At 41.4% G+C, this 20,827-nt stretch overlaps 1 protein-coding gene across 1 annotated transcript in view; it reads right to left on the reverse strand.

The window, feature by feature from the left end:
* THSD7B (thrombospondin type 1 domain containing 7B) overlaps nt 1-20,827 on the reverse strand; it is a 259,051-nt gene that overhangs the window by 77,161 nt on the left and 161,063 nt on the right. The window contains 3 exon segments of the mRNA XM_031057310.1: nt 14,592-14,635; nt 14,637-14,799; nt 18,884-19,078. Of these exon segments, the coding sequence (XP_030913170.1) occupies nt 14,592-14,635; nt 14,637-14,799; nt 18,884-19,078 (402 nt within the window).

Here is a 20,827-nt window from a genome sequence, read left to right on the forward strand (position 1 = left end):
CGTGAGGGACCTGCCTGCCAGCTGGAACAGTATGGGAGTTATTCTTGGGAAAAGCAGATGAAACCTGCTTCCCACACCTCACAAGTTCTCTTTGTACCTCTTTCCAAATACTTTGCTTTTTATGGGTTTCAAAAATGGCATTTTAAAGCTTTACTTTCACCTTAAGCTGGTTTGACATGAAAGCCCTCACAAGATCATCATCTTTTAAAATCACAACACCAGACATCTGCAGGACCAGCACCTCATGAATTAAAATCCAACATGTTCCTCCAAAAAGGCACAACCCCACAGCTGTTTTAGGAGCTGGCATATGAGAAGAGAGACTCTGCAGAGCCCAGCAGTGGTTGTGGAGCTCTTGGTGTGCAGAACAGCAGTAGAGGGTGGCCAAGCCCTGGGGATCTCCAGGGAATTAGTGGCACCAGTCCTGGGTTGGCAGTGTGGAATAATTCCTGCACCTTCCTACTTACCATGCTGCATTCATTCTCCCCCGCTTCCTATTATGTGCTTGTCATGTCTGTATGTATTATTTTAATTTAAACAAAAAAGAGATTTCATGTTAGATCATGAAAGCCAGTGGCTGCTCAGATCAGCCTCTATTAGAGGCAGCTTCATCCCTCTGACAGCTCTGGCAATGATGGTTATAGCAATAACTGAACTTCATCCCCACCACTGCTCTGTTTCTCATTTTTATGCCCTTTATTTCTGTTTGGTTTTCATCATGTGAACACTCCCTCTTGATTCCTCACCTACAGAATACCAAATTAACTCATTTCCTGACTCTTTTAGGAAGGGTTTCCCCCATCTACCCAGGTGACAGTCACAGCAGCACGGAGAGAAAAAACAGCCAAACAACAAAACTCAAACCAGAAACAGCTGCTGTCCAAAACCCCCAGACAACCATGAACACCAAGGCTGAGGCACAGAGATTATTCTGGTTCAGAACTGGATTTACTGGCTGATCCATGCCCAAGCCTGCTGCTCACTCTGAACCAGAACTGTAACTGTAACTGTGTTACAGCCTGGGCATGAACCCACGACAGCAATTCGCTGCCTCCCTCCTGCTCTTCACATTGAAGTCAGTATCAAGAAAGGTTTCAGGCTTATTTAGGCATCCATCCACTGGAAAATATCTTCCTTCTAGAGGTACAAGAAATACTGATGTTGCTTTTGTAAACAGTGCCTTAAAAAACGGCGGCAGCAGCAACAGCTCCTTCAGCTCAGTGCTGCTCTATTTCTCCTCTCCTGATTCCCTGTGATGGTGCTGCTCCTGTTTCTTTACAGCAGCCACCCTGCAGCCTGACAGCTGCAATCATTTGCCCCCGTAACTCACGCTGTAACTCTTCCCCAGTGCTGCAGATCTGTGCCCATTCAGAGTGCTCTGGGTGTCTTTGCTGCCTCTGATCTCTCTCTGCTGTGGTGCCTCTTCATTTGCAGCTCCAAAGCCACTGGAATTGGGTATCTTAATTATTACTGACTGAATCCATTCCAGTGATATTGGAATGTTTGAAATATTTCAACTTTGTATGCTGTGTATGCTCATCTCAATGAGATGACATCCATGCACACACATATACAAATATTGCCAAAACAGACTTACATTTTTCCCCCAAATAAAACTCTCAAATATTCCACTGATATTCTGTTCCACCTGCTTAGGTTGCCACTCAAAGCAATTCATAATACATTATGATAAGTAAAAGAAGTTTTCTCATGATAGATTTATGAGAAGCATTTCTTAGGCAGTTCTCTAAAGAGTTCTGTTCCACCACCGTATGAAATATCATCTTTCCTTGGGCTGTGTGACAGCCTGGGTAATTAACTCTCAACAGAAACAAAGAAAGTGCCTTGTTTCAAAGTAGGATTAGTCAGAGGGGTTATCAACTTATCAGAGAAGGTAAAACGGGCTAAGTCTTAAGGCAGCTCAAGATCTATAATAAAAAGAAATATAAGACACAAAAAAAAGAGACTATAAAAATAAGATGAAGAACAAGTTATAATAAACATCTTTCTTATATACAAGAAAGAAAATTTTTCAATGAACATGGCAGAATACTGGCACAGGTTGCCCAGAGAACCTGTGGATGCCCCATCCCTGGAAGTCTTCAAGGCCAGGTTGGATGGGGCTTGAAGCAACCTGGTGGAGCTCACTGGGTTCACATGATGACCTTTAAAAGGTCCCTTCCAACACAGACTGTTCTATAAAGACCGAAGAACCTGTTGTATTCCATCCCCAGGAAATGCTGTGAGTTCTCCCTCAGTGAACCACAGAAATTTCCAAAGATATCCCATTCAAGCTCTCCTCACAGACTTCCATCACTCTTCTATCAACCACTAAGGGTTAATCCTACACTAAGGTATTTATTCATAGAGCAAAGATTTCATTCAACCAAAATTTTCCTCCAAAAATGTTCCTGTGATGTGCCCTCCCTGCTCAGACAGAGAATGCCTTTATGGCTATCTTTTTATGATGAGTAGTAAATAACATTGTACTCAGCTCATCCATTGCCTGTGAGACCAGGATATTCTTTTTTCTGCAGGAGCCAAGCAATAATTTGCTGTTGTCAGGGGACTAAAAAGACCCACAATAATCCTAGTTTTGGCATGCCTAGAAAACTTGTAGCTTTGGCATGATGCACAATACTAAACAAACAAAAGCCCCAAGGCCAATGTGCTATTAAAACAATCCATTAATAAGGAACTCTACATTCAAGCCACTATCCAGAGAAATAACCTTACCATAACAAAATATGAATAAAGTAAATAACATTTCTGAGTTACTGTTGCTCAGCTTGGGAGATCAACTCAAGGCTGAGTTTACACAGCTGGTTTTGTCAGTGTCATCCTTAAATTTCCCACTCATCCATCACATCCTTCATTTTTCTCCCCTCTGTAAAACCTGGTACCAAACAATTGTTTCCACAGAAAAAGATGTTCTCTGCTTTTCAGCCATGTTCAGCCTGCTTTTCCACGTATTCTTAGATTATTTCTTGAAGCTTCCTCTAACCTCCTTTTAAAAATTATTATTACTATTATTATTCCTCAAAATCTCAAACACTGTTAAAATAAAGCTCATTTGATTCAGACAGAGCAGATGAGAACCTCTGTCCTACTGGGGCCATCAGCAGGCTCCTGAATGCCACAGAGCTGGAGCTGCACACACAGATGTCACAGGAGGTAATGACAAGAACTCCAGGTTATTTAAGTGGGCACTTTGAAACATGCTACTGGGAGTTGGCAGGGAAAATTGGTCTGGATGACCAAATAAGCCTTTTCTACATTTAAGTGCTATTGTTTTTCTACTGAGACACTGTCAACCTAGCGGGATGAGCAAATGCATTTATCTAGACTGCACAGCTCATTTTACTATGATTTATTCATTAAGAACAGTGTGCTTGTTGCTCAACAAGCCACAAATGGAGTCTCTAAAGTGTCTCTAACAAACAAAGCACCCACAGATCACACAGGATGTCCTGGGAAGGCTCAGACACACAACATAGCAGTCCTGACTTACCTCAATTCTCCTGTGCAGCCCAGAGACAAAGCCACAGCAGGTGGATAAAGTGAGGACCATGCTCTGGTGGCTGTCATGGACTCACAGAAGCTGTTGGTTGGAAGGGACCTCAAAGTTCATCTCGTTCTACCCTGCTGCCATGGGCAGGAACAATTCCCATTGTCCCAGGTTGCTCCAAGCTCTGTCCAACCTGGCCTTGGACACTTCCAGGGATGGGGCATCCACAGCTCCTCTGCGCACCCTGTGCCAGTGTCAGAGAGGCACAAATACATGGTGCAGAAACTCCTATTGTCCCATTTTTGTTGTGCCACCCAGCAGAGCCAAGGCAAGAGGAGGCAGCTGGGTGATGGGCTGGGGGATGTCAGTGATGCCACAGGGGGCTGTGCTGGGAGAAGAAGGACATCAGTGGTTTTACAAGCAAGCATCAGGGACACTTCCACCTGACTGTTGCACTTCCAAAAGATAAATTTGCTGTGGGTGCAAGGTCTGCACACAGCGTTAAACAACAGTGCCAGCAGCATTCCAAGAGGCTGGCTTAAAAGTGATGTGAAAATAAACATTTCTCCAGCAGCTTTGGAAACAGATGCACCTCTAATTGAATTGGCTTTAAACTCATTTGTATCCTCTCTAACATATTTCATGGTTTCAATTAACAAACTTCTAGCAGTTCTACCCTTGTTAGTAAACCTTGAGGTGCTTCATAAAACTCAAGGTCATTACTGTGAGAGGGACAATTCTGTGCATCACCACAGCTGCCACTGGTAATAACACTGCTAATTTCCCTTGGAGTCTGTGGGACAGGAGAGATCACCCTTTAACAAACTAGGGAGCAGCAGAGTGGACAGTGACACAGGAGAAATGTTTCTAATTACACACACCAAAGGTAGAGGGGGAAAAAAAATTGATTCATTTTGCAATTAATATTCACATTCACTTGATTACTGACTGTGAAATATCACAAAATAACACCAGTAAATCCAAGCAGTGCTAAAAATGCAATAGCTAAAGACTTTACAAAGGAGACCTGGTGGACCACAGCATCTGGTGGGCCAAATTCTGCTGAGCTGAAGCTCTGGGATTTCCTGCAAGGCAAACCTCTTGCTTTACCTCAGGTTAAAACTCAGCATGGAGTACAGACTGCAGCTCAGAGACTTAACTCCACCAGCTGATCATAGTTCTGTGGCTGAGGCTTTCCCAGCATGCCAAGAATAAGGCAGCCACTGGCCATGGGCCACATGGCACAAACAAAGCTCCAGAAGCTTGTGAGCTGCAAGAGGAGCACCTCGTCCCAAATAACCCCCGCTCAAAACCTAAATCCTGCTTCAAGGCAGAAAATTATTAACTGAAGGGAACTAAACATAGTAAGTCTGGGAGACTTAAGTTGCTAAAAACTTGAGTTGCAGCTGAAAAGGATTTAATCTTGCCAGAGAACAAATGTTTAATCTTCTTTTTTTTTACAGTACACAAGGATTTGAGAGATTTTACACATTATTAGTTTGCTGAGAAATTTAGGAGATAATCTAATTTACATTCAGTAAATGCACAGCCAAAAAACCCAGCAAAAATAACTTCCACATCAAATATTTTGCAAGGCTCAAATAATGGACCCTTAGCTAATTTATTCCCACTTACTCCACAAAAGATGCACATGCTCACGTTATCTCCTAGCAGACTGATTAGAGATTCTAAATAGACCAGAGAGGACTTGTAAAGAAGGCTGGTAAGTTTAACTCAACATTATTGTTATTGAAATTCATCCAAAGGTTGGTTTTATTGCTCAATTTCACAGACTCTATAAATCCCGAGGAGGCAGTTGGGTTGATGCTGACTTTGCATTATGATTTCTAATTTCTTTTGATTCTGCATTACAGTTTTCTTCCTTAAAGAACTTCCAAGCATACACTGACATTAGATACAAGCCCTGGTAGTTGATATATTTAATCTTTTAACTCAATAAGGAAATCTCCATTAATTAGCACTTTTCCTTGTAACAGATTGCAGAACAAGCTGAGAACTCTTCCGGAGAAGGAGCCTCGTCTGCTGCCTTCTGAGTGCAAATAAATAGAGCAAATAAATAGGACTGCACAGTGTACATTCATCTCACAGGGAACACGTGATGCAGGAGGGCAGAAATCCACTGCACAAGTCTGTCCAGGCTCCAAAACCAACTGTGGGAATGATGCTCCCTTTTCCCAGGGCTGCCCTCCCATGGTGAAGGGCTGGCCTGGCTGCCTGGGAGCCCTGACATCTTAACAAAGTCCTTACTCAAATAAAAAACCATCCACTGGGATCAATAGCAGTTAGGGGAGTAGCTCAGCTGTGTTTTTCTGTATACTTTGCTCATCACTCTGCCACTGGGAAAATCATCTGTTTTCTTCAAATAAAACAGAGTAGCTTTTTTTTTTCCCTTAGCAGTGTTGGAATCCTCTATACATCAGGAAAAAGACTCAGCCCACTGTATTTTATTATGGATTGTTTACTATAAATTTTTTTTCAGGCTACTCAGTTAATAGTATGAGCATGTTTTAAAAACAAACCCAAAATTGTGTTTATTTTTATTATTATTATGATATTTATACAAGAAAACAAGACTTTTTTTAAAGGCTGAACACAATTAAACTGTCCACAGACCATCAAATTCCCTTTTCTCCTACACCTGACTTCTCTCAGAGGCCTGATGGCACAGCACCTCTGAAAATAGATGTGCACTGCAGAGTGCTCTGAAGATCAATACAGACTTGGGCAATTTGGACCTGGCAGGAAGAATCTTCCAGAGCCAAGGGTCCATCACTGGGAGAAAGCTGCCACCAAATGCCACTGCAAGTATCTACCCCCCTCAGTAAATCATATATGTCTTGAAGGTCAATGGTTTCAGGCTCTGCTGGAGCACACTAAGAAACTCAATTTCAGACTTTGAAGCCCTCCATGGAGAGCATCTTTCTGCCAGTTTCTGAAGCCATGACATTGGCCACTGTCAACACAATATGGCACCTCATTTCTGCTGCCAAGCTGTGACCCCCAGACACAGACAAGCCTCATTTAGACAACTTGCCTTGGACAACAATGTTATGGGTTTCATTTGATAGAATGGGACACGGAGATGCATCTCCCTGCATCCTGATAGTTAGCATGTATTCTGCATTACAATATTGCTTTTATTTCAGACAAAATAAACCAGCAGATGACTCTGCAGAAGACAGGAACACTAATTAGATCAGTGTGCAATTAATATTATCAAGAGGGCTCACAGCAGCATGAAAATGTTCTTTTTCTTTAAATGTACATTCCTAGTTCTTTAATTTACAAATTCAAGGGCCTCTGCTCATGAGCAGGTCACACAGGCACTGGAAAGGTAGGGGAAGGTTGTGAGCCAGCTGTGACCTCCACAGCCCCCTCCCCAGTGTCACAGGAGGTGAATGACACAGGGACCCCTCCCTGCCATAGGAGGCGAATGACACAGTGACCCCCCAAATCAATACATTAAAATCAATACTCTGCCTCGATCCTTTCTCCCATCCACACTAAATGAGAAGCCCAACTGCACACTTTAATTATACAGGTGCTGTTTTAAGGATGACACTAACCATTACCAGCACCAGGAAGATCCATGAATGCATTCCCAAAATCCACGTAGCTGCTGCCAGGCCCCATCTGCTTGCATAAGGAGTTTCACTCCCCCTGTTAGAGGTCACCTTGCTGCAGAAGCATCTGACCTCCTTGAATAAAGCTGTACTATAAAAAACATCTGACAAAACCACGATTTTGCAGAAGGGAACAGTCCTGGTTCTCCACAGCTCAGGCACGGGGAGAGCAGTGACTCATTTATATGATGGAAAACCTTGAGAGGGAAACAGGACGTTTTTGTCACACTAGCAGGCCCCAGCACAGAGTATTGATGTACTGAATTTCTGATAGACTTTTGTTTCCATTTTGCAGTGTGACTTTGAGCTCCCTGGTTGTGTAGTTCAATCTCCTGTGCTGGAGGACTTCAGTGAATTCAGAAGCAGAAGGCAATGCAATCCTGTTAAACCACACTATTGTTAGCGGTCACTCCCCCATGTTAACCAAATACAAATGAGAGCCAAGATGTCACAGTGGGAAAATCTGTCTGCACTGAGGGATATTTGAAGATTTGCAAACCAGTCTCCCAGTAATTTAATTTACACCATCCTCATTTGCAAACCTTGGAGGACAGAGAGCTATTAAAGTGTATTTCAGGCCCAGAAACAGACTAAGGTAGGATAAATTCTCTACTACTCATCAGTATCACAAGGATAATCCTCAGAACAGACTGAGCTGAAGTTTAGGTTTAATTTTAATTAAGTTGCTTCTGAAAATCTTCAGAATGTGTCAGACATTAAACCCTTTAATGCCCACTGAACTCCACCACAGTACCTACTACGTCCAGCTGCACAGGGCTCCCCAGCAGTGGTAAAGATATGGAATTGTCACTCTCCACTCAAAAATTGTCATCCATTTATTTGCCTGAAAGTCCTGCTCATCAGAGTTGTATAAAAGGCAAAAAGGTTTAAAAATGCTGCAAAAACTCCCACATAAGACATGAGAGGAATCCTATGAACTCCCACATCACTTCCCAGTGCAGCCACACATCCCAGAGGGATCATGAAGCTCTCCAAGAGCAGTAGAAGTACAGAGGTCTTAGGACTAGAATATTTAATTCATGAATAGGACTAGGCTAAATATTTCTTCACACTTCCAATATAGCATATTAAATGGAATGACATGTAGGGAGAGAAAAATGTTAATTCTAAGTCTATCTGTGTATGGTAACATTTTATTAGAGCCTTGCCTCATAACAGGCTGTATTTGTGACAAATGTGTTATTAAGGCTGAAGAGACGGGCCACATTTCAAGGAAATTCTTTTTCCACAGCCTGCTGCAGAAATCAGGGCAGGAGATCGCCCAGTGCATTAACCTGCTATCACAGCTCTCCTAAAGCTCCCATAGACTATTTCTACACTGAGTTACAATTTCTACACTAAAAACATTCCCAAGTCCCATGGAAGAGTTTTAATCAATCTGTAAAAAACAACAAAACAAAAAATACCCTAACTGAGCCCAATAATAGAAACAAAAGTGATGGACACGAGCAAGGGTGGGCAGAGGTGGTCCAGCAAGAGGCAGCTGATGGTGAATGTCAAACATGAGAAAAGTCTCTTTGAGGGCAGTAAAAAGCCATTCCTTCATAAAGTCTGGCACTGCCACCTCTTCAAAGGGGTCATTTTATGGAATGCAGCAAAAAGCATAAAAGAAATTTGGGCAAGAAGATAAGCAATAAAGATGTGTATTTAGAGCCAAGGAGTAACAACAGACATCACTCTGACTAAATGCAGCACTTACAGAAGATGCTGCTCCAAAAGCCAAGTCTCTAAATATTTTTTCTTAAGATGCATGCTTCCTTTCTCTAAGAAGATAAAGACCTAGAAGAATGTGCATTTCTGTGTACTAACGCCTCAGGGGAAGTCTCACCTTGCCTTAAATAAGCTTCTTTGATAGCCAGTTTGACCCATTCAGAAATAACTTTTTGATGGCTGTTTTTCTTTGATTCTGTTGCCAGAAAAACACAGAGAACTCAATGTCTGAACAGTTGTCCTGTGATCCAATTTCATTTGATAAGTCTTTTAACATCCATAAAAGAAGAGCCGTGGCCAAATTTTCTCATGGTGAACAGATTTTGAAAAAGAAAAAAAATAGAAAAAGCAAAGGAAAAGATAAGGAATAAATCATCATTCTTTGAGCACTGTTTTGGGAGCAATATGTAAAAATCCTGTAGTCAAACAAGAAGTGGAGGCCAGGTCCTTCCCAGGCTCTGTGTCTGTGTTACAGCTCCCCTGGCAGCCACAGCTGTAATTAAAAGCGTCACCACACACCCAAGGAGACATGTAGGAATGTCAGAGAGAGTCCAGAGCAGAACCCAGCCAGGATTTCGGAGCTAAATTTAGAAGTTATTTAGCTGAAAACAGTCAAAGGTGGCAGTGGCTTCAAAGAGTCCTGAAGTGGGTACTCGAGGGCAGGACAGTCCTGTGATCCAGCCTTAATTCCCATATCAGGGGATGGGATAGACAGAAAATAAGGTCAATTTTTAGCTGAAGCTTCCTCCTCAAGCAGTCTTTGAAAAGCTTTCCAGTAGCAATACAGTCATTAATAAAATCCAGCCGTGTAATAAAAAGGCCACAGAGAGAGACTGTGCTGGTTTTGGCTGGGGTAGAGTTAATTTTCTTCACAGTTTCTGGTATGGGGCTGTGTTTTGGATTTGTGCTGCAGTGTTGATAACACAGGGATGTCTTTGTTATCTTTGGGAAGTGATTACAGAAAGCCTAGCTGGGTTCTGAAATCAACAGGTTGTACTAAAAAGTGAAATTTCAATATAGAAAGTCACTCAGACTAAGAACAAAATTAAACTTTGGAATATTTTCAAAAACACAAAGATATGTCTGTTCAGAAAAGTTCCTATTTCTGAAGGTTTTCAAAATCAGGGATTTCTACAATTTCACTCTTCAAAATAAAATTTACTAGATGTGCAAAAATGTATACCACAGTAATTACCAAAACTGATACACTTCCAAAATTAAACAAGTACCTATTCAATGTTGCATTTTCAACCTTTTTTTTCATTTTTCCCCCAAAACCTTGTAGGAGCAGCAAGTTTGCTTTCAGATCAGGACAGATCTGACTCATATTCCTTTAACCTATTAGGCTCTGCTAATGGCTTTTGAGCTATGCAAATAAAAAACTGCAGAATGCTTATTAAAATCTAGGGATTAAAAACCACCTGAAAACAGCTCATTTTCTCCTAGAACGGGGGGAGTCAATCCCAGCATTTTCATTTTAGGATGGGTTTGTCCACCAGAAGCGGGAGCTCACAGAAGGAGACACTGCACTCTTGAGAGTAAGGAGGTGTCTGAGCATCCCTGCTGTGCCCTCCATAAATTCAGAGATAATTAAAGCTTTTTAAGGTGAGTGCAGGTCACAGCTAAGCACTCTGTGATTTAAAACCAGGATCTATTTGTCTGTGGTGCCTTTTTCTTCCACGTTCCCGTTGTTGTGAGCACAGTAGAATTTGAATAGGATAAGCACTGTTCATAAACTTCTGCTTTCCATAAATTGCTCATCGGATCAAAAGCAGAACCTCCATGCAAGTGCACAGAAATCTCCAGCTTTGATTTGGAACAGATGAGGCACCCTGTGTTCCTCTAAGATTAAAAAAACCCTGTTGGCATCGCACACAAGAGAGAGAAGCAAAGGGACGACAGGAAATCGTTCAAAACAAAGGAGATGGAAATTCAAAAATAGTATGAGCAGCTCAGATGACAGATTGAGAAGCGGATGAACTGCAATTAAAAGGACAATTTCATGGCCAAGGAGGATGCTCCAGACACAGTTAGAAAATGAAGACCCTCTGGACTAGCAGTGAGCTCAACTCAATATAAGAAGCCTTCTGATGGGAAGCGAAATGGAGGCAAACTACCAATTATATTTTTGTAATGTATTTAGAGGTAGTTACCTCTATCCATGATTTCATAGGTGCATTTCCAAACTAAAGGAAGAAAAACAAGGGTGAACCAAACTTGGGAGAAAATCACTAGCTCAACTGGAAAATGCAGATCACTCATTTCTCAAGCTTATTGAATGGGTGATCAAGGAAAAAGGTGACACCACCAAAATAGAGCAGTTTATCTAAAAATCCAGCTATGAAAAAAAAAAAAAAAGGGTACTTTTTTTCCAGGAGAAAAGATTTGGTATAGAAAGGAATAAAATTCAGAAAAGCCTGTGATTGGTATTTTTAAGCTTGTCATACCTAATGACCACAAGCTAACACACAATTAAATGGCAGTGAAGATGGGTAAATCAGTCAGTGGTGATCAGCATGTCCACTACAGCTGACCCAAAGTGTTGCCACCAGGCTTGCTCAGCTCTGGTGGGTCAGGGCAGAGGTGTCTCCCTCCAGCCCGGGCTTCAGGCCCTGGTACAGAACAAACTGTAGATCTCAGGCAGGTAGATACAGCATTTCCAAAAAGGAGCAGCTGGAATGCTTCTGTCTTGACTCTGTCTGGACCTTGGGATACTCTGCTTGCAGTAACTACACCAATGGGGAGAAAATGTCCATTTCCAGTTGGGAAGGTATGCTTAAAGGGTTAATATATTTGCAGATAATAGGCTTAGGACAGTTAGAGTCTAAACTCATAGGAAACACAGATGCACAGACTGAACTGGGTTTTTGTTTAGGTTCCCCCCTCACCCTCCAAGCTGCAAATGCAGAATCACCCCAAAAAGTCAGCATCAGAGAAGGGCCCCAGAACCAGAACCCTTCTGAGCAGTTTATTTCTACACCAGACTCAAGTGAATTGTACATTCACTTGACAACTTTGATACTCTCACATAATAGGTCACACTGACCAAGTGAAATAAACCTTACTCAAGTCTAAGTTCACAAGGTTTCAGTCAGGGAAAATGAAAATCACTGCAGCAAGAAGGCACAAGCCCAGAGCTTGCCCTCCAGAAAAGCTACAAACTAAGCTATTCTGTTCTATACCATTTTTATTGTCCTACACCATGAACTCGGGACATTATCAAACCTGGGACAAATTTGCTCCTACTCTTGAGGACCAATTTACATCCCTAAATCTCTCTTTCTACATTCTGCAGTTCTTCAAAAGGACCCATCAAAGAACTGAGGTCTAAGTCTTACAACTTCTCACTTCTGTTCTGGTTCAAGGGAAAGGAAGGAAAAGCACCGTCCTGCAGAAGGAAAAGAGCAAGAAACAAAGAGAAGTCTGAAAGGAGTAAAAGAGGAAGCTGCTTATCCCCACCTCATAAAGCAAGAACAGTGCCCAGATAGCACATTGATTGGCATTCAATATATAAAACAATGGATTAATTAGCCATAATCATGGCCAGCCAGCAAATGTTAAAAGGTCACCTGATACTAATGGTGAGCAAGACAAACTGAGCTGCTTCAAAAAAACACTGTCATGAATAATTTCTCAGGGCTTAGCAATTCTTCATGCTTCTGTAAATTGCTCTTCTCCATTATGGTTGAAAAGCATTCTGCTAATTATTAATTGGATAATGATTTGTTTCTATCACTAATTCAATAAGGTGTTCAGAAGTGCATTTTGAAAGTTCTCAGCTCCAGAGACAATAAATATCAGACTTGTCTTCGTGTAACCTTGGAAGGCAGGTCCTAGGTGATAGAAGTGGAGCCTGTGGAGCTTCTGCCCATTTTCAGTCAGTCTATGCCCAAAGTCACTGACCACCCCTCTGCCTCTGATGTGGGCCCTGTGCCAGGGCAGTGCCACAATCATTTTTGCTCACATAAAAACCTGAAGACAAGAAAGTGAACAATATTCCCCTGGAGCTACCACTCCCTACTACCTCCCTAAGAGAAGCCAGACCATTAAAAATGCCACATAAATATCACTGACAGAAAACAGGCTTCAAGGTTATTTAGAAAAGCCCCACGCATAGACAACCTCCCCTTTTTAACAGTGATAAAAACCCTGAGTTTTTCAAAAGAGCAAGTCATGCCACAGGCAAACCCACCTTCAAAACCCAGCAGCTCCCTTTTTGCAGGAGAAAAGGTAATGTGAGGGAAAGGTACTACTCCTCCTTCATGGGCCACCGAGGCACAATCAGTTGGTACAAAAGCACATTGTTGAAACACAAACCATGGAAAGCTGCTTTATGAACCTGTGCAGCCAGCTGGAACAGCCATCAACAGCTGCAAGAGGAATTCACTCCAGGACTGAATCACTTCATTAAGGTGGAGGGGTTTTTTCCCTTTTATTACATGCAGCTCAGGCTGCTGATCCCCATCATGAAGACCCTCCAGAGAGCTGATTTCTCTGCTCCCTCATACCCTCAGGAGCATTCATGGTGCCCACTGTATGACTTAATCTCCTCCTGAGACATCATTCCTCCCCCTCCCATCATACAGCTCACCAGCAGAATTCTAACTGCTACATCCTGCTCCAAGCTGACCCAAGGCTTTTGGCTGTAAGTCAGAGAGCAGCAGTGGTTTGGGGGCAGCCCAGCTGGAGATTTTGCTCCTAAAATAAAGGCTTATGTCTGTGATAAGTGATAGGACAAGGGAGAATGGCTTCAAATGCACAGGTATCAGGTTTAGATTTGATATCAGGAAGAAATTCTTAACTGTGGTGAAGAAACCTCTAGCACAGGTTTCCAGAGAAGCTGTGGCTGCCCCATCCCTGGAAGTGTTCAAGGCCAGGTTGGACAAGGCTTGGAGCAACCTGGGATAGTGGAAGGGAGGTGAAATGAGATGATATTTCAGGTCACTTCCAACTTCAACCATTCAATGAACTGCATATAATGGAAATGGGGAAAAACCACCCAAATGGAATGACACACCCTGCTCTCCCTGATTTGAATTCTACCCTCTTTCTGATATAGGTTACTTAATTATACAAGAAATGTAAGTGGACAGCACCCCAGGAAGCAGGGACATGAAAATATACCCTAAGAATTTACGAAAATACACTCTGTGAATTTGAGCTTAACACAGGCACATAACTGTAGGAGGAGACCACTGGCTGCTGAAGCCACCTGTGCCTGTCATGAGGGACAGCAAGTGACATCACAGGCATTTTGTAATTAAATCTAATTGTCTCTAGAAAATTGCAAATTCCTTCATTGAAAACAACCATGCAAACCTCCAAACTTTGTGAAAGGGAATAAAAATTTCTAAACAAGTAAAAGCAGAAGTAGGAGATATCTTCAAACAAAATGCTGACTGAAATAAATACACCTCCTCTGAAACTTTTACTTTTATGGGATTTTAGGGAAATGTCTCTGGTATTCTGGCACTGTAGCCAACTTTAGCCTTCTTGTGCTTCATTTCCATAGCAGAAATGCCAGCAGACCCTTACACTGAGGAAAACCTCAGTATTAAAGAGCAATAAGAAGATATTAGAAGAACTGTGTTCCACACCCAGGGCAAACTTGTGAGAGCTATTCCAGCAAGCACACACCTCGCATAAGCTCCACCATGAGCCACAGAGTGCAATTCACACGTGTTGGGGACTGTTCTACTCCTCCTTACCCGAAGTGCTACAGCGAGATGGCTCCACCAGTCTGCCGCTCCTGCTGGGCCGGCATTCCCAGCTGCAGCTCGGCTGGACCCCCTCTGATAATGCAGTCAGACCAATTCCCATGGGGCTGGGAGGTGAACGCCTCGCAGGGGCATGGCTCCGTCTCAACTTGAGGATAAAGTTCCGTGTTCTGGCATTTGTCGCGCTTTCTGCTTCGCCCTGTTCCGACCACAGAAATCGGCGTGTTAGCTCAACATCTGCTGCTCTTGATAACAACACGTCATATTATTTATACTTGCATGAATTCAACACATCAGAACCAAGACAATCTGAATGTTAATATTCAGGAATGTTTCTGAAGCATCTATTAGCTGCTGCCAGTGCTCTGGCATGCAAGGACAATGTACTTATCTCCAGGGGCAACCAGAGAACTTGGAAATCCTGTTCTGATGGGTAAATCAAGGAGTAAGATACAAAGTCTTACTCTAGAAATGGTCTGCCCAAAAACCGCTTTGTAATTTCATATAATATCATTTTCCCCTAATTATCTGATGGAAATAAATTGATTGTTTTGTCTCTATTTGTTCGCAATCAATGGTTGCCAGGACAACTTCCAGAGGACCCTAAATTAGCTACAACTTCTTTGAGATTTCTTTACAAATTAGTTAAAGATGAGCTGTGCACACAAACCATGCTTTGAAGAAAACAGAAAAAGATAATCCTCAGTAAATTATTAGCGCTGGAAAGCATTTCAATGGTTGTGTTTGCTTTTATGTTTTCCTTTGCTCTGTTCCTTCAACAGGTTTTAAAAGAAAGCTCTTTCAGTAGTTTTAGGAAGCAGCAGCAGCATCCAAATAAACCCACAGTACAGTTCTCTGCAATTACACTCTCCATGCCCTTGTCCTGCAGGATTTCAAGGCATGAGAAGGGGTCAGTCCCCAGTACAAGAAGAAATAATGCAAAACAGAGAGTTCAAGCTGTCTGCATCCCTACGACTGCTCAAGGGAACAAATGTCTGTACACAGCCTCTAAAGATAAAAATCAATGCTTTTCTTGGCACAGGTCAGCCAGCGTGCCGTGGAACAATCTTGATGCTGGCTGAGCTCACGAATGTCTTTGCATCTGGCATCAGCAACAAACTGTATCTGTATGCCATCCTCAAAATATTCCTTGGGAATATTGGATGCACTAAAAACACTTTTGCAGAAGGTTTTTAAAGCTTTGATCCCAGAAGAAATGTTTTCTCTTCATTGCACACAAATAGATACTAAAACCAAAAGATAAGTTGTATAACTCAACAACCCCCTTTCCAGCCTGGAACCAAGAGCCATTTCACCACAGGCAAGCTGGGTCTCATCAATGCCTGTTTCCATACAAATATGTACCTGCCAAGGAAAGGCCCCTGCCTGTAGACTCTTAATATCAACATCCTTCAAGCCCCAGCTCTTTCAAAATGGTATTTTCAGAGTTCTGGGAAATGTAGAATTTGCCAGCAGAAAATTATGCAAAAAAAAAATCAATCAGCATCTTTATAGTTTGGTAGATAAATCTATGTTTACATTTTAAAGTATATATTTATGAGGAAATGCAGGTACAACTCCCCATAGTTCAAGGAAAGTCTTTTAAGAGACTTTAACTAGATTGAGCACTCTCTAACGGCATTTCCAGCCTTTTCTGTTTGAGAAGCCACGAGGAGCCACAAACTCTGTATGTTCAGTTGTGTGCTCTGCATTATGTGAGTAAACATGGGAATTTGGGATTTGCCCACGTTTTGCCACCATGACATTAAGCACAACACACTGAAGTAAGGATGTTAATAATCTCATACTTATGTGACTGGTTTTTTTAACAACTTGTCCTGCCATCTGTTTTGTTGGAATCTTCCCCCTAAGTGAAGCTGCTATGAAAGCCCTATTTTAAGGGGAAAAGTGACATTGATCCCATACTCTTCCCATAGAAATATTTTTAGAATTAGTGGTAGTGATATTTTTATCATCTTTACAGACTGCTTTAAAGATCGCTGCTAAAAATACCATCTCCAAAATTTTTTGAGGACATAAACCCATCAATTAAATAGAATTTTCTTTTTTAATTACATTTCTGAATACTAACAAATATTATATATATTAAATATTGTCAGGTAGTACATACTGTACATTAAAATTATAGGAAACATTAAAAATACAGAGAGTCTTTTGTATCCATAATGCAGGGAATTAACTGACTGTATTAATTAACTGAAGACTCACCTAAAAACGGTGTTTCTATTATAATGACTTTGAATTTTGATATGTTCTGTAATAAGTCTTTCACTTAAGCAATGACTAATTTCATACATAGAGTCAATGACAAATTACAAAGTAAAATGAATTATACTATTAAAAATTGAGTGGAGGGCAAGCAAATACTTAGCAAACAATTAGAAGATTTCCACTAAATGACATTATCAATGAACTCTTACAATGAAGCCAAAGCATTCACTTGAGAACAGACACACACAGTTGATGAACAAGAGGTATAATTCATGCACACTTACAGAGAGATGAAATGCAAATGGATAAAGGTCTCTTAACATCACAAAATACTTTTGAAAATGGCATCTTCCTTAATCTTTGAGTTCCTGCAGACAAGATTTTTTCCAAGACTTTTGTCTACCTCTATTTTTCAAGATGCACGTAAGCAAATACAAGTTGGTGCCTGTCTCACTGAGTTCCCCTTTTGAGAGGAGGCCAAACCAAAGCTAGTGTCTGATTTGGGCATCCCCTTCTCTCTGGGGCATTGTCATGTCCCCACCTGGGACACTCACTGCATGTTCACCACTTGCTTTTCAGGACACCTTCACTGGCCACTGGCTGAGACCACGAGCTCCATCCTGGCAGGAAAAATGGAACCCAGCAAGGTTGGATAGGGAGAGACTGGTGGTGGTTGGTCACAAATGCAGTGCAGGTGAGGAGACAAACCAACAGAACCTGGGCATTACAAACCATATTTGGTCCACTTAATTGAACAGATCTCCATCTGATCTAGAGCAGAGTAAGAAAGGGGATAGGTAGGGCTGTACTGTTTTGTAACTTGCACAATGCCCATAAAGAAAAATCAGAATTAGAACTACCTGTAAGTAGTTATTCATTATTTTTTACATACTTTTGTAGGAGCAGGTACCTATTATTTTGCTGGGGATCAAGCATTTCTCCTACTATAAACATACAGGCACTGGTATAGAGAACACTTTAGAATATGCTCATTGCCAGAAACTACAGAGCATTGTATAATACTGGGGTTTTATGTGAAAAAGAAATCTTTATCCTTTAATGAGCCACACTGATGAACAGCAGCTTGAAACCAGTATAAATGTGTGCTGTAATTGTTAGTTAGTAAAACACACAGAACATTCCAGCAGTAACAAATGGAGTAAGAAGACAGCCATGCAGCCAAGGACAAGTGAGTCTAGAAGAAGGAGCAGTGGTGGCCACCACATTTTGCTGCCCTTCAGGTCCCAGCTTTTATTTCAGCAGATATTATTACAGCAATTTTAGCACTCTACTCCACAGTCAAAATCTTTGAAGTTTCACCCCTATTAAAGGAGCAAACTCAAGCCAGGTACATATTAGCTCTCAAATACAACATAGAAACGTGAAAAGATGCGACTGTTGAGAAGAACAATAACAGCAAATTTCTTGTAAACCATGTAAGCACAGTATAATTCTTTTTTACTTAACTATGCACATGGGGGAAGACAACTCCCAGCAAAACATGCAGTTCCAAACTATTCATATTAAGGAGTTTTAAAGCTTTTCAGTTTGGCCAGCATTCAAATAACATAATAACAAACCTCGACAGCAAGTATGGAAGACTGATCCATCAAATGGTTTGAACTGGTGAGTTTAATGAACACATGTAAAAGATCAAACAAAGCCGCTCTAATGGTACTGGGTTTTCTTTATTCATGGTATTAATTTGCCCTGTTGAACTGGGGCATACTGCTGAGAACAAAACTCCCAGTTTTAAACTTCCTCCAGAAAATCACACTGATTTGTACTCCTGTATATGTATTTTCTGCATGCTTCCCAGATTAATAGGTCAGATAAACTTGCACAAAGCCTGGTCACTGTTTAATTTGGTTTCCATCTAAAACCTTTCCACCAGCAAGTTTTTCTGCACTGCTCTTATACTGGAATGTGTATAAGGCTGGCAATGATCAGTGCCAGATGAAAAACTAATGAAGGATGTTCTGGATTTTCCCATCACTCCAACACTGCAGAGGCATTATTCCCAATCAGACAAATATTGTAAAAGATTATACCTGTGAGTGATCGCCTTCTGCTCCTGGCTGTGTCACAATCAGAGGAGCAGGCTGTGAATTTAGACCAGGGGGTGAAAGTGCAGTCATCCTTGCAGGGAATGTGGCACTCCTGGACCAGGGCTGGCATCGCTCCTGCCCACCGCACGCACTCCCCAACCGCGGCAGAGCCGCCCTGCTCCGACAGGCACGTCACAGCTGCAAGCAAGGGCACAGAAAACACAGAAAGCCTTATGTTCTCATATATATATATATTGTATTACACTCTGGGCAGTTAGTCCTGGTGTTCTGTGTGAGATTCTCTCCTCTGGATTAACAGGATAAAGCTGATTTGGTTTTAGGGCATTGTTCGTGTGTCACTCAGTGAGTGAAGCTTCACTAAACCATAAAGACACGTTCTTGTTTGACCAGTGTGTTATCTAAATGATGATATAAACTCAACATTCTCAAGGAGCAGTCATTTTAAAGGTTGTGAGGACACTTTAACCAATGATACATTGTACAACCAAGTAAGAATATAGGTAACACTGTGGCCATGTGCCAGAAAACATGTTTGGTCGAGGCCGGGATTCCCAAGCCGTGATGCGCTTGCTACTCATGGAATTGAACCTTTAGTTAAAAAAAGCCCCTAAAAACTATAAAAGAAAGCTTCTTTTTCCAAAACCATCATTTTTTCCATATTTCAGATGAAAGGAGTGACTGAGAAGATGCTACAGCTAAATGCTTCTTTCAGCAAGGTATAAGTACGAGGTCTGGCCCCTCCACATCGAGCTCCTTAAATATTGTGATATCTCTTATACTCTCCCACTTTGTCTGTTGTCCTTTTTTATAACTAATAATTAATTTTTCACGGTGGATATTGGTACTGTATAGCCATGATAGAGAACAAAACTACTTAATGTATGAATCTGAGTCACAGGAAACCTAGGATAAAACTTGCTAAATTCAGTGAATTAATAGTAAGTAATTATAATAAATAAAAATAACCAGCACATCATGGAGTCTTTCATTTCATTAATAATAATTAATTCTCATAAAACCTCCAAGATTATAGGCTATTTATATCCTCCAGTGTAGGTTAAACAAAGCAAAGGCAGGTCATGACTTGATTAAGGTAATAAACTCAGGGACAGAGTAATGAACTGAATTTGGCAATGAGATTTTAGTCATGTTGGGCTCTCTGATTCTAGGCAAGTCCATGCATTATATCATAAAACTACTAAGGATGAAGTTATTTAATACAGATTTTATTATTTAACTTTAACAACCTGTGATATTATTTTATGACAATTGCTAAATAATTCAGGTTTTTGAGGCTGCATATATTTTCCTTGTTGCCAGCATTTAATGTGAGTAAGAGAGCATGAAAAGAAAGGTAAAAACAACTCTGTTTTCTTACAGTTAAAGGATTTACTGGGGTGTAACTCTGCAATGAATACACATGATTTTTTGGGTTTTAACTATAGCACTGTATGGGAGAAAGGAATGGGTTAGCAATCACCTGGAAATAAAAAAACCATCTTATTAAAATGTAATTAGATTCTATGGAAAAAAATCAGCATTTTGAAGAGCATGCAAAAGGCAAGCAATTGTTAAATGTCTCTTTAGACTCAAGTGACAGCAAATCAGCATATTAATGACCACCTCTAAATTGCTGATCCTTGTCTTTCACTTCCAATGCTGTGACCCTTCCTAGCTCCCAACTCCAGCTGTGAGCCTGGAGCCTTCCCCTCCTCATTATGGGACAGAGGTCACCACTCCGCGCGGGGACACGGCGTAATTGCCCTCTTCAGGAAGGTTAAACAAGTGAGAGACTCTGGTGCCCAAGGTCTCTGTAGCCTCATTACCTTCAGCAAGGACACCCCAGGTTTGGCCACACAGCTGTGACCACGTGAGGTGTGGCCAAGGGGATGCAGAGCATCTCCTCAGCACCGCGACAGCGGCTGG

Source organism: Geospiza fortis, unplaced genomic scaffold, assembly GCF_000277835.1.
Source record: "Geospiza fortis unplaced genomic scaffold, GeoFor_1.0 scaffold112, whole genome shotgun sequence".
Lineage (NCBI taxonomy): Eukaryota > Metazoa > Chordata > Aves > Passeriformes > Thraupidae > Geospiza > Geospiza fortis.